Genomic DNA, 12678 nt, shown 5'->3' on the forward strand with positions numbered 1-12678 from the left:
TACATGATTTTGAGAATTACCATCTTAAATGTTTCCAAGATTCCTATGAAAATCAGCAGGCATCAAATTAGCTAAACTTATTGGCCTGTTGGTCTTTCTGTTTACAACCGGTGCCATTGAGTCAGAGACCAGATCCCCCAGGGGCTTCAGGCATACATACAAAGGTTTTTCCCAATTAGTCTTTCCTTGGCCTGGGCACTTCGACGTTTTATCCATGCATTTGGGCCAACCGAAAACTTTTCATGGAGTGCAGCAGTAGCATCTGCCTTGAAGAACAGTGAAATCTTATCAGCAAACTAGGAAGTATGTTGAGGGTCAGTTTGATCCCTGTTTCCAGAGGCAACCTAGGTCACCGTGACCGTAATACAGATACTGCTGATACGACATGCATGCATTTTTTTGTTGGGTGGAAGTAAAATCACTGAATAGATTGACTTGTGATTTGGTACTATCTCAGGTATTTTAGACCGTGTACGCACTTTGTCTGGAAGAGTGCGGGCACTCTGGCTGGGCCGAGGGCTTGGTCTATTAATAGCCAGAGGACATAATTGTGCATGGGAAGGAGTTTGCACTCTTTCTATCTTTGGAACGTTTTCAAGGTTTTCCCTTGGCAGTTTGGTCTGCGTTATTTGCCAGCCATCGTTTTTCTCTTTTTTTTTTTTTTGGCAGGAACTGCTGTAAATTAGTAAAACAGTAATACGGATGGTGCATAGGCTATTTTTGAGGGTAAGGGTTGAGGGTAGTGGGAAAGGTGATGACTAGTTGGTGCTTTGTTAGGATTGTAGAGCATTTAGGAGTGAAGCTGAGATATTTAGAGGGGAGGGGAGGATGTTAGGATCCTTGGGAGATCTATAGTGACAGGTGATGTCTCCTAGCGATATTGTAGAATTGTGAAGAAAAGAAATCAAGCACATTCATACAGAACACATGGAAACAAAGGCTTGCTTTTTGGGTAGCGCTTCCCAAACCTGTCCTGGGGATCGCATAGCCAGTCGGGTTTTCAGGATCGCCACAATGAAATCACATGAGATAACTTTACATATTATGGAGACTCATACATATAAAAACGTTACCTCATGCATGTTCATTATGGAGATCCTGAAAACCCAGCTGGCAGTGGGGTCCCCTGGGCAGGTTTGGGAAGCCCTGCTTTAGGGTTTTGAAAGCAACATCAAACCCTCACCATGAGTTGTCTTTGTCCGTCCATCACCACAGTAAGCATGGTGCATGCTGCCAGGGTCTGTGGTGCGTATATTGGAAAAACTGTTGAGTTACGATGTAATCTTAATAACAATTTCTAAACAACATCATATAAGCCAACATTCTTTGCAATTGCCAATGTAGTATTGTAATTAACGAGACCTCATATACTGTGGCGGGCTTTTCATACAGAAGCCGTCCAGCCACTATAGAAGGAATGCGGTGATTTGATAACTTTTGCAATGTCTTGGTATTATAATCATTGGTCTCTCGGAAATTATGTTTTTGTAACTACAACTTGTGTCAGTTTACAATGCAGTAAAGGTTTTTGCACTTATCGTAGCAAAGTTTGCAGCTGGGGTGTAACGCTGGCAGAGGCAGCCTTTTCCATTCACCTTATGCTTGCTGAATGTGACGCTGTTCTTCTTCCTGCTCGTGGCAACATTTCTCTCGTACAAATGCCTCCTCCACCTCATGCCATTGGCACCCTCCCCCTTCCCCCCCCCTCTGCCAACGTGCTTTTCCCTGCCTCTCCTCCTACCAACGCTCCCACTCCACTCTCTTTTCCTTCCCTTATTCACTCTCGGTGGACTCTGCCATCCCACTCCCTTCCACCATGGATGGGCAGATTAGGGAACCCTCACTGGGTGGGGCAGTCTTGTCTCCCTCTCTCCTTCCCTGAGCACATTGCCCCTGCGTTGCACCCAGGCCTGACTAGTTTTGATGGATAGCCCGGATCTCCTTTGCCACACATGCTTTTCTTATGTAAATGTGATGCATAAATAAATTTACTACTCAATATGAAGACAACTGAAATTTTATATATCTCTAGGTTTCCTGTAGAAAACATCCTTATGAACATTGTAGTTGATGGAGAACCCGTCGCTATCATGAGGCAGGCACATAACTTAGGGGTAATTATGGACTCCAAGTTAAATATGAAAGCACAAGTAGCCAAAGTCGTTAAAAGTTCATTTTTCAAGCTGCAACTACTTCAGATTGCACCCTTTTTTAGGAGAAGATAACATGAACATTGTCATGCATCCTCTGCCTTCCTCATTTGGCTATTGCAACTTGCTACATTTGGGATTCCCTTACTCTACTTTGCAGTAGAAACTGCATAGCGAAGCTATGCAGTTTCGGGCCAATGCAGTAAAGTGCGCTCAGGCAGCCCCCATTTGGACGCGCGTTTTCGATGGGCTATTTTTACCCCTTATACAGTAAGGGGGTAATAGCGCATCGAAAACGCGCGTCCAACCCCCCCAAAAACTAATAGTGCCCGCAACATGCAAATGCATGCTGATGAGCCTATTAGTTATTCCCGCTCGATTCAGAAAGTAAAATGTGCAGCCAAGCCGCAGGAGTCTATTTCGGCCGGCACCGGGAAAGTGTACAGAAATGCAGTAAAAACTGCTTTTCTGTACACCCTTCGACTTAATATCATAGCGATATTAAGTAGGAGGCCCCAAAGATAAAAAAAATATATATATAATAAATCTAAAAAAAAAAATCTGCCCGCGGGTTGGAAAACGGACGCTCAATTTTGCCGGCGTCCGTTTTCCAAACTCTTGGCTGTCAGCAGTTTGGACAACCGATGCCGATAAAATTAAGCGTCGGCTGTCAAACCCGCTGACAGCCACCGCTTCTGTCAAAAAGGAGGCACTAGGGACGCACCTGTGTCCCTAGTGCCTCCTTTTTACCGCGGGCCCTAATTTGCATACCTGGGCTTCCTGAATCGCGTGCCCAAGAGAGTGGCCTGAACGTGCGCCGGCTCTCCCGCGAAGTTTTCTGTATCGGCCCATTTAGTGCAGAATGCTGCAGCATTCTTAATCTCTGGGACTTCCATTAGAAACCACTAATTTCTTCGGGCACCGGGAAAGTGCACAGAAAAGCAGTAAAAACTGCTTTTCTGTGCACCCTCCGACTTAATATCATGGCGATATTAAGTCGGAGGTCCCGAAACTATCCAAAAGTATAAAAAATAAAAAAAAATTTTGAAGTCTGCCCGCAGCTGGCGGGTCGAAAACCGGACGCTCAATTTTGCCGGCGTCCGATTTCCAAGCCCGTGGCTGTCAGCGGGCTCGAGAACCGACGCCAGCAAAATTGAGCATCGGCTGTCAAACCCACTGACAGCCGCTACTCCGGTCCAAAAGGAGGCGCTAGGGACGCGCTAGTGTCCCTAGCGCCTCCTTTTACCTGGTTTTACCGCCGGACCTAATTAGCATACTGAATCGCGTGCACAGGAGAGTGGTCTGTGCGCACGCTGGGAGAGCAGGCTTTCGCCCGCTCTCCCGTGGCCTTTACTGAATCGGCCCGTAAGTGAGCAGAAGCTGACGCAACTTGCACATGGTACCAGACCCGAGTGATGGAAAATTCCCCTGAGGCAGAGAATTGCTTGAAACATGGTACTGTGTCAGGTTGAGTTTAATTTTTGGAGACCATTCATATTCACATTCATTTTGGAGATAAGTTCAGTCAATCAAGTTTTGGCAAAGATATATTAAAAAATCACTATACAGACCAGATGATTATTTTGGAGGACAGTTGCAACTGAAACAGAATGCCAACATAGCAATATGGGTCCCTATATGGTCTACTTAAGTTTGTCAATGATCCTAAAGTTTATGTAGTATAATTGATTTATATATAAGGTGGATTTTGTATATTTTTCTGTTTGCTTCAGCTTATATGAGTTTTTATGTTCACAAAGTTAAACATCTTTCTTCAATTTTTAATGCAAAATTACTATTTGCTGATTTTAACAGTGAAATATGGAATGTGCAGATGCCTTGTCATCCTTCCAGTTGATTCTTTACTAATTCTTTTTTTTTAAAAAGTTGTTAATAAGGCAGAAAAAGTTGATTGACACATTAGATCGTCAGTTAATCAAGTGAAGACAATGCCATGGTTGAATAAATACTCTTGACCCTTCTAATCTCTCGGGTTGTGATTGCTGTTCTCTCTACTTTCAACAACTATGGGTCCTCTATTTAGCCATCTGAGCATTTGAAAATGAAGGTGCTAAAGTAATCTCTAAAAGCTTCCAGCAGTTTCAACTGTCAGAAACATTGGTAAGAAATGAAAGTTAGTATAGTATCTTGTGTGGTTATGACAGAACTGTTAAATTTTCATTTAATCAGTCCAAAGCATTTTGTTCCAAAAAGTTTCAGGCTTATCAAGGTTTTGTTTTGCTTATTTTAGATGATTACTTTTGTGATGAGATTGTAGAAAAGCTTTCCTTCTGACAACTCTGTCATGGATATCATAAGTTTTTTTTTAAATTAATATATATCGCAGTTCTATCAGAGATTTTTCTTAATCTTCCAGATCTTGCCTTCAACAGTTCCATGTAACTTCCAGTTCTTAACAATGTTTGTGATTGTTGAAATTGCTAACTGGAAGCTTTTAAAGATCTTTTTTAGCCTTATCCTGCTCAGACAGCTGTTACTTAGAGGAACCTATGGCACCTTGAATACTGTGTACAATTTTGGTCACCGCATCTCAAAAAAGATATAGTTGCGATGGAGAAAGTACAGAGAAGGGCAACCAAAATGATAAAGGGAATGGAACAGCTCCCCTATGAGGAAAGGCTGAAGAAGTTGGGGCTGTTCAGCTTGGAGAAGAGATGGCTGAGGGGGATATGATAGAGGTCTTTAAGATCATGAGAGGTCTTGAACGAGTAGATATGAATCGGTTATTTACACTTTCAGATAATGGAAGGACCAGGGGGCATTCCATGAAATTAGCAAGTAGCACAAGTAACGGCCTTGGAGGGAACTGGGAAAGCCATTGGGGCTCCCTTAGGGCTTGGCGCGCGCAAGGTGCACAAGTATGCACCTCCTTGGTGTGCCGATCCCGGTTTTTATAACATGTGCGTGGCAGCGCACGCATGTATAAAATCGGACGTAGATTTGTTCACGCCGGGTTGCACGAACAAATCTCCGCCCGCGCGTATCTTTTAAGATCTGGCCCATTGCGTTTAACTTTGTATAATGTAGAGGTTGTGTTAGCTCTGTTCACGTCGAGATTCATTGAAACATACAATTTGACCAGGGGCGCCTAAACTTTTGCATAGAACTGTATGTATGTGCATATGTGTGTATTTGAATATTTTCTGCATTTTGTTCCTCATGTGCATGATGACCTAGATTTTACAGATAGCATGCAGTTGGTATCATTGTTGGGTATAAATGGCTCATGAATGGGTATTGTAAGAAGTATCATGGCCTTCAGCCATGGAATCTGTAATATTTTTTTTATCTCTTTGCTTACTTTTCAGGGCAAACAATTATGTAATTGAACCGAAACAGTAACACTTCTGCAGGTAGATTAGCAAATTACAGCCCATAAGCTTACTTTTTGAAACTGGGAAATGGGTTAACTACTGACCCCATCATTTCAATAGCAGACAATTTCCTGACTAAAAACTGTCATCTTTTTCTTTTCTTGTTGGCAGCTAAAATAACACATGAGAAGTTAACATTTTTATTTAAAACCTGTGTAATAGCAGTAATTTGTGCAAGAGAATGCATTGGAATAATTCACAGCTTGCAATTTTAATTTTGATTTTAGTGGTGACTTTTGGTAGAAACATTAATAGCGAGTGTATAAACAACTCAATGGTGATTGCAGTCAGAAACACAATTATGAATTTGCTTATTCATTCTTGGTACAGCAAGATTCTGCTAAATTAATATATTCTTTAGTGTTTCTATTGTAAATTGAAATCAAAGCAAAATGTCTGTGCATGTTGACTTTTCCTTTGTATTGTTAATGAGATGATGAACGTTACTGGCCATCACAAACAAGCGTTAATTGTATTTAGGTTTTTTTTTTCATAATTTAGTGTGTGCTTAGGACGCTTTTGGATTGGCAGAAGATGTAAAATGTAAAATATTCCATATATAACAAGAGGTCACGGTATGAAGCCCCAAGGATTAGACTCGGGAACAACATTAGAAAATATTTCTTCATGGAAAGAGTTAAATGGCCTCCCAGTGGAGTCGCTAGAATAAAAAAATGGTAACAGAATTCAAGAAAGCCTGGGATAAGCACCGAAGATCCCCCCCCCAAGCTGTGAAGAAGTGAGAGGAAAGCTAGAAATGAGCTGGGAGTCTTTGACATTGCAGCAGACGTAAAACTGAACAGACTTGAACGGGACTTGTGGTTCCCATGGGCCATCATATTCTCTTTCTATAATTTTGTTGAGGACATGAACTCGACTAACTTCTCTGTTCTGAAAGAAGAGTTTAGATTGTCCTCTTCTACATTGTATTTGTCTATCAAAAAAACTGCCAAGGGTGATTAAATTTAGCCTATCCTGCCAAAGGAAATGCCTCTTTTTATAACTGTATACTGCTAAAAGATAACCTTGACAGGCCCCGATAACAGCGCTGGTTTTGGTTTTGTTTTATTTTTAAAGATATTTGCACTGTAGTTTTGGCTGCCATTCGCTAGCGCAATTGCATTTCTCGCTCCTGCACCCCCCCTTAGGGCATTTTATTCCCCTGCGTGAGTTGATCAAGAGACCCGTCCTCCTGGACCTCAATCCCCAGAGCCCCAAGCACAGAGAGCACTGCATCCAGAGCTAACCTGGGAATTGCAGGGCCCGAACTTCCTTTTACTGAAATCTGTTTTGTTCCTTTGAAGGGTTATGTAGCGCGACCATAGCGCTCTCCACAGGCACACACAAAAGAAACGTTTTGATATGGCATACGGATGGGAAGCCTTGGAAATTATTTAAAAATTGACTGGCAAAAAATAAACTGAGCCTCTTGCTTAGGAATTAAATAGGTTGGAACACGGTTGGAATGGTTCATGCCCCTAAGCACGAAAATGTAGATTTTTAGCTTTTGACTACTGTGATATACTGGCTGAGCCTGTTCAGTTATATTTCTTCAAAGTGAAGTGCTTTCTAACCATCCCATTCTTTCTTTGATTTTACAGAAATCTTCTCTATGTGTATCCCCAAAGCCTTAATTTTGCAAATCGGCAAGGTTCTGCACGAAACATTACCGTGAAAGTCCAGTTTATGTATGGGGAGGACCCAAGCAATGCCATGCCAGTAAGGAACAAGTTGCTCTTTTTTGGGATTGGACTGGTTGAAGGAGCAGCCAGTTAGCTAGAGACGCATTCCCAGCTCCTTCTTGGTTTTCTGTTCTAAAGTCTCTTCCCACAGGATTAAAACATTTTAATAGATCTTGCAGTTCTCAGCACTTTTCACTGGTTCACATGCACAGAGTATCTAGGCTACCTAGTTGTAGATTTAAACTTAATAAAACCCAAAAATTACCCCCAAAGAAGTATTCTAAAATCTGGCCTAAATCCAATAAAACCTGCAAGGAAATATGTAAATTATTTCTTTTTTAAATAAACCAGAATAGGCTGTCACACACCATGTGATCAGCTGTGCAGAAGCATGAGCGACTGACCCAAGCCAACCCGAATATTATTATTGGCAAAAAAAATGTTGTAAAAACTAGTGGAGCCTACTTTCCTTTCTGGAACACACGCATGTGTGCTTGCCCACACATGCACGTTAACCCCTAAAAAAAGTCCCGTCAGAATTCTCATGTGCACATTGCTATGTCCCGAAAATTTGGGGTGGATAGGACATCAAACAAGAAAATCACAAATACTCACACACCTCATACCTTTTAAATCTTTATTAAAAACCAACATTTGCTTGTCATGTTTTGTACTCAACTTTATTTTTCAACCTGGCTCAATCGAAATGGGCATCTATTGGGTTACATTGCCATGAGCCTTCATTCACAACTATCCAGATTTTTTCCCCCCTTATTTTATATATTTCCACTTCTATCTCACCCAGCCCGGGCATTGCAATAACAATCTTCAGCCAATGGCATGCGCCGGGGCTGCTTCTATATAACCATGTGATCATGGGCCATAGGTCCAACCTCTGTGTCATCTTTTCATGATAACAGGGGCTCCCTCCCGGCAGGGCAACCGCAGCTCGAGCTGACATGGGGGAGTTAAAACGTCAGCCCCTTTCCATGGCAGTTCACAACACTGCCATCGTATCACCGGGCTGACCTCGGTTTCTCTTTTTAACTTGAATTAAACCCTAAAATTGGACTCCCCTAAGTATTTGTTATATTTTAATGTAATGCAATGAAAATGGATTTCAGGGTATAGAATGTTTAATTCTAGAATGTGATGCTGTGCACCGTAAGATGGGATGTCCTGTTTGAAAAACCAGAGGCATTTTGGATCAGGCTGTCAGATGGGATTGAACGGAATGTGGGTTTTTTGGGTTTTGTTTTTTTTTTTACTTTGTTTTTCCCAGGGAAGGTGAACTCGTTTCCACCTTATCCAGCCTCGATTTGCCTTCCTCTCCCTCCCCCCCGGTTCTCTTTTCTTCGTGGCTTCCGCCTCCTGTGTAACATCATTTTGTCAAACTGGATTTTGCTATTGAGATGGCTTCTCATGCTTTTCTGTCACGCTTTTTTTTTTTTTTTTTTTTGTGATTGGGTTCTCTGATAAGGTACAAACTTATAGAAATGTAATGTGAAATGCTAGAAGGAAAAACACGTTTTCAGAGCTCTCCTTTGTTTTAAAAGGTAATCTTTGGAAAGTCAAGTTGTCCGGAATTTTCAAAAGAAGCTTACACGGCAGTGGTTTACCACAACAGGTAATTTATGGAAATATTGTATAAATATCACTGTGCCCCACAACAGTTCTTCCGACACATGGCGAGTGGCAACTAGTTATAAATGTCAACATTTTACTGTGTAAGTCGAAAACCAAAGCATCACCAAACCAACAAATCGTGATTTTTTTTTTCTGTTATTTTCTAAGTGTCGGGATGCCTTTCCATTTAACTCCCATATCCGTTTCCCTTTCTAAAGAGCGTCCATATTTTCGTGTCTGTTCGCAGGTCTCCCGACTTCCATGAAGAAATAAAAATAAAGCTTCCTGCCACCTTAACAGACCACCACCACCTGCTCTTCGTGTTCTACCACGTCAGCTGCCAGCAGAAACAGAACACTCCCCTGGAGACCCCCGTCGGCTACACAGTAAGTACAAAGCTCTCCTGTGAGCTGCTTGAGGATAGGGTGCACCTGCGAGCACCTCGTGGTCCTTATCTGTTGTCATCTCTGCCCCTGAAAGGTAAGGATGCAGTTTGGATGAACAATAGACTTCAGTCCATTAACTCTCTCCTGCCTATCAACATTTGAGCAATTACTACTACTACTACTACTACTACCCATTTCTGTGGCACTGTTAGATGAACACAGCACTGTTCAGATACACATAAGTGACCATGTTTGCTCGATGGAACTTACGTACCAAAAAAACAAAAGGTTTCAGGAACTTGCTTATAGTAGAAGCTCCTTAAAAACAGCAAGGCTAGGATTGTTGAGAACCGGTTTTAGGATTTGCAATCTGCTTCATAAAGGTGGTGGGATGTTGTCAGGATTTGACTGGGCCACTTTGACGAAGTAAAAAGGTCTCTGCCTTTTGTATGAGTGGATTTTCAGAGTATTTTATGCACACACATGGCTGTACTAAAATAGCCCCGGGCTCAGAACGCAGTTTCACATGTACTTTTATGCAAACTGCAGAGAGACGTTCCGGGAGGGCAGAGTTAGTATTTACTTGCATTATTAGTGCTTGTAAAAAATTAGGCGTGTAAATTACGTCACCCAGGTTGCACCTTCCGAAGAGCAGCTGAAACTTTGTGTGCTGTTAATGTGAGCATGTACTCGCCAATCACCCGAGGAGTTTCAAAGCAGACTTATGAGCACAAGTTCAGTTTGAAAATGCTTTGCCACTATTTGGGCTGTTTGAAATTTGCTTTCTTCAAGTCTGGGTAAGGAAAACAGGCAGTGGGGTGGGTGGATGTGGGGCAGGGAGAGAGGGGGAAAAAGTAGAAAGGTTAGAGTTTCAAAGACAACTTTAATTACTCTGGCACCCGAAGGAAACTGCAAACAGAAAAAAGCATCTGTAAAACAGACGTTTTAGTCAACCTGATAGGCAGCACAATTTATAAAAGCAGTGAATCTTTAGTCTCTTGTTTTAAAACAGGTTAGCTAGGTTCAGTGTTGATTGTCCACTGACCACAGAGGGGTATGCAAAGATCAGTGGCCCCAGTAGCTTTGAAGAATTGCCTCAGCCGTAATGAACATAACCAATGTATGCCTAGGACAGATTAGTGTTTCAAAGACAGCTTTAACTACTCTGGCTATTTATTGAGGGAAGCTACGAAAGAAAATGAAAATGTCTGTTTGTGGTTATCCAGAGGAAGGCAAAGAAATTATTAAAAACAAAACAAAAAAGTCTTGCTGAGCTTCTGTAAACTATGTTCCCTAGGTAAAAAAAAAAATTAGCTTCCTAAGCCCGAGAGAGAAATCCCTGGGTCATAAGAATGTAAGAAGTGCCTTGCTGGGTGAGACCAGAGTCCATCGAGCCCCACATCCCGACTCCAAGAGAGACCAGCCTGGGTCGTGAGTGTCCGACAGATCCCAAAAAGTAGCTCTGTTTCCCCCTGTCGTGCAGAATCTCCATGGATATGAATAATTAGTAATACCATTCCTCATTCTCCATGACATGATTTTATTATAGAATGATATAGATGCCAGATGTCCTTTGAAATGCTTTATTTTAGTGGAGACGTATTAAAATTGCCCGACTCTGGCCGAGTTTCGCCCACCTTTATGAGTGGCTGCCTCAGGGGCTGTATAACGTTAAAAATTTGAGGTATCAAATTGAAGTCGTGTTTATTAAAGACCCCTTCTGACACGATACTGAATCACAAGTATTCACTCTGATTTATTTATTTATTTATAACTCTTTTATTCCAAACGCAGTGCACATTCTTTTATTTTAATGGTGAAATTCTTTAGAGTCCTGAAATGATTCATAATCCATTTATGATGCTGACTTGTACTTAAACCTTTTTTTTTTTTTTTTTCATTTATGCCAACTGTTTTGTGGCCATTTAAATTGATGACGTTCACATGGTACTCACTTGCTTGTTATGTTTTCATAATTGAGTGTGGGTAGTTTTTACTCCTTTTGATCTTTTTGGCTTAGGATGGGAATTGCCGACAGACGTTTTCCTGAATCCTGAACTCTGCCCTCACGACAGTGATTAAGATGTGATTGGACTTTGCACAGTTGTCATTGTTACATAACATCTGTCGCTCAAAGGAATATTATTAGTGCAAAATTATAATGGCTTTATGACTCTATCCCTGCATTTAGTGCTGCTTGTTAATTAGCGCTGTGGCGGGCTTAGATTCTGAAGTTGCGTGCAGCCGTGTAACTTTTTATTATTTGAAACTGTGACCCAGACCCCCCCCCCCCCCCCCCGCCGTATGACTTGACATGGTACAAAAGCTGCTGCTTACCATAACTTGAGGGTCTTGAATCCAAGCTGGCCACGCAACGCGATAGCTGTGCTTTCATCAAGAAATGTAAAACTCTTCCCCACATGTGTACCTTTTTTTTTTTTTTTTCGTTATTTCCTCACCCCCATCAAGTGGATACCGATGCTTCAGAATGGCCGTTTGAAGACCGGTCAGTTTTGCTTACCTGTTTCCCTGGAAAAGCCGCCCCAGGCGTACTCCGTACTGTCTCCTGAGGTTAGTGGTTTACGTGGCTAAAGAAAGCAGCTGCTGCTGCTAAAAGCAAAGTTTTTTTTCGTATTTAACGATCTGAACTTGTTCGTAGCCGTTAGCATGAACTGACCCTCCCAGCATGGTAAATATCATCCGAGGGCACCAGTGCCTCCTGCTGGAGGCTAAAGGTTAATCTTGCAGAGCATTGGACGCAGGTGAAGAACACTTCCTCTTCCTCACCTCCTTCACCCCCAAGATCTTTTGTTTTCAATACTGACCAGTGAAAGCTGAAATTGAAGTCCCGGCTGAACTTTTAAGCGGGCTGCAAACAGTTGGTAGCAGGGGGGGACCATGGCGCTGCCTGCTCCCCCAGCCGCCCCACGTTGGCTTCTCCCCAGGGCAAGTCGGCAGCTGGATGCTTTCAGTGCAACAGTTAAGATTGCTGATGCACGTGCGATTCTTTGGAACTGCTTTCGTTTTCGTCGCTGTTGCTAAATTTCAGTAAGATTTTCGTTAAGGAAATCCTGCAACAGAGGCACAATAAAATATGAAAATGCCGGGCAGATCGCCTTCAAAATGTAATCAAACTAATCAGTAAAACTGCAGGACTGTTACAAACGCCTTAGCGTATCTCAGTTACGTTGCATTTGAAGTGATAATTTCAATCCATATTGGCAGGTTCCCCTCCCTGGGATGAAGTGGGTAGATAATCATAAAGGTGTTTTCAATGTTGAAGTTGTTGCTGTTTCAACCGTCCATACACAGGTTGGTACTAAAAATATTTTCTATAATGCACTAAATATTTTTGGTCTAAAAGGTATTTAATGATATTTTATGAAATAACTAAAATTATTTTTTTCTCTCCCTATGACTATATATGATGAAGTAAAAT

At 41.9% G+C, this 12678-nt stretch overlaps 1 protein-coding gene across 5 annotated transcripts in view; it reads left to right on the forward strand.

Annotated features, from left to right (window-relative positions):
- DOCK7 (dedicator of cytokinesis 7) overlaps positions 1-12678 on the forward strand; it is a 185315-nt gene that overhangs the window by 85224 nt on the left and 87413 nt on the right. For all 5 annotated transcript variants that reach the window (XM_029618626.1, XM_029618622.1, XM_029618623.1 and 2 more), the window contains exons 15-19: positions 7147-7264; positions 8784-8854; positions 9101-9239; positions 11709-11810; positions 12465-12551. In XM_029618626.1, the coding sequence (XP_029474486.1) occupies positions 7147-7264; positions 8784-8854; positions 9101-9239; positions 11709-11810; positions 12465-12551 (517 nt within the window). The remainder of the gene's footprint in view (positions 1-7146; positions 7265-8783; positions 8855-9100; positions 9240-11708; positions 11811-12464; positions 12552-12678) is intronic.

Source organism: Rhinatrema bivittatum, chromosome 10 (genome assembly GCF_901001135.1).
Source record: "Rhinatrema bivittatum chromosome 10, aRhiBiv1.1, whole genome shotgun sequence".
Classification (NCBI taxonomy): domain Eukaryota; kingdom Metazoa; phylum Chordata; class Amphibia; order Gymnophiona; family Rhinatrematidae; genus Rhinatrema; species Rhinatrema bivittatum.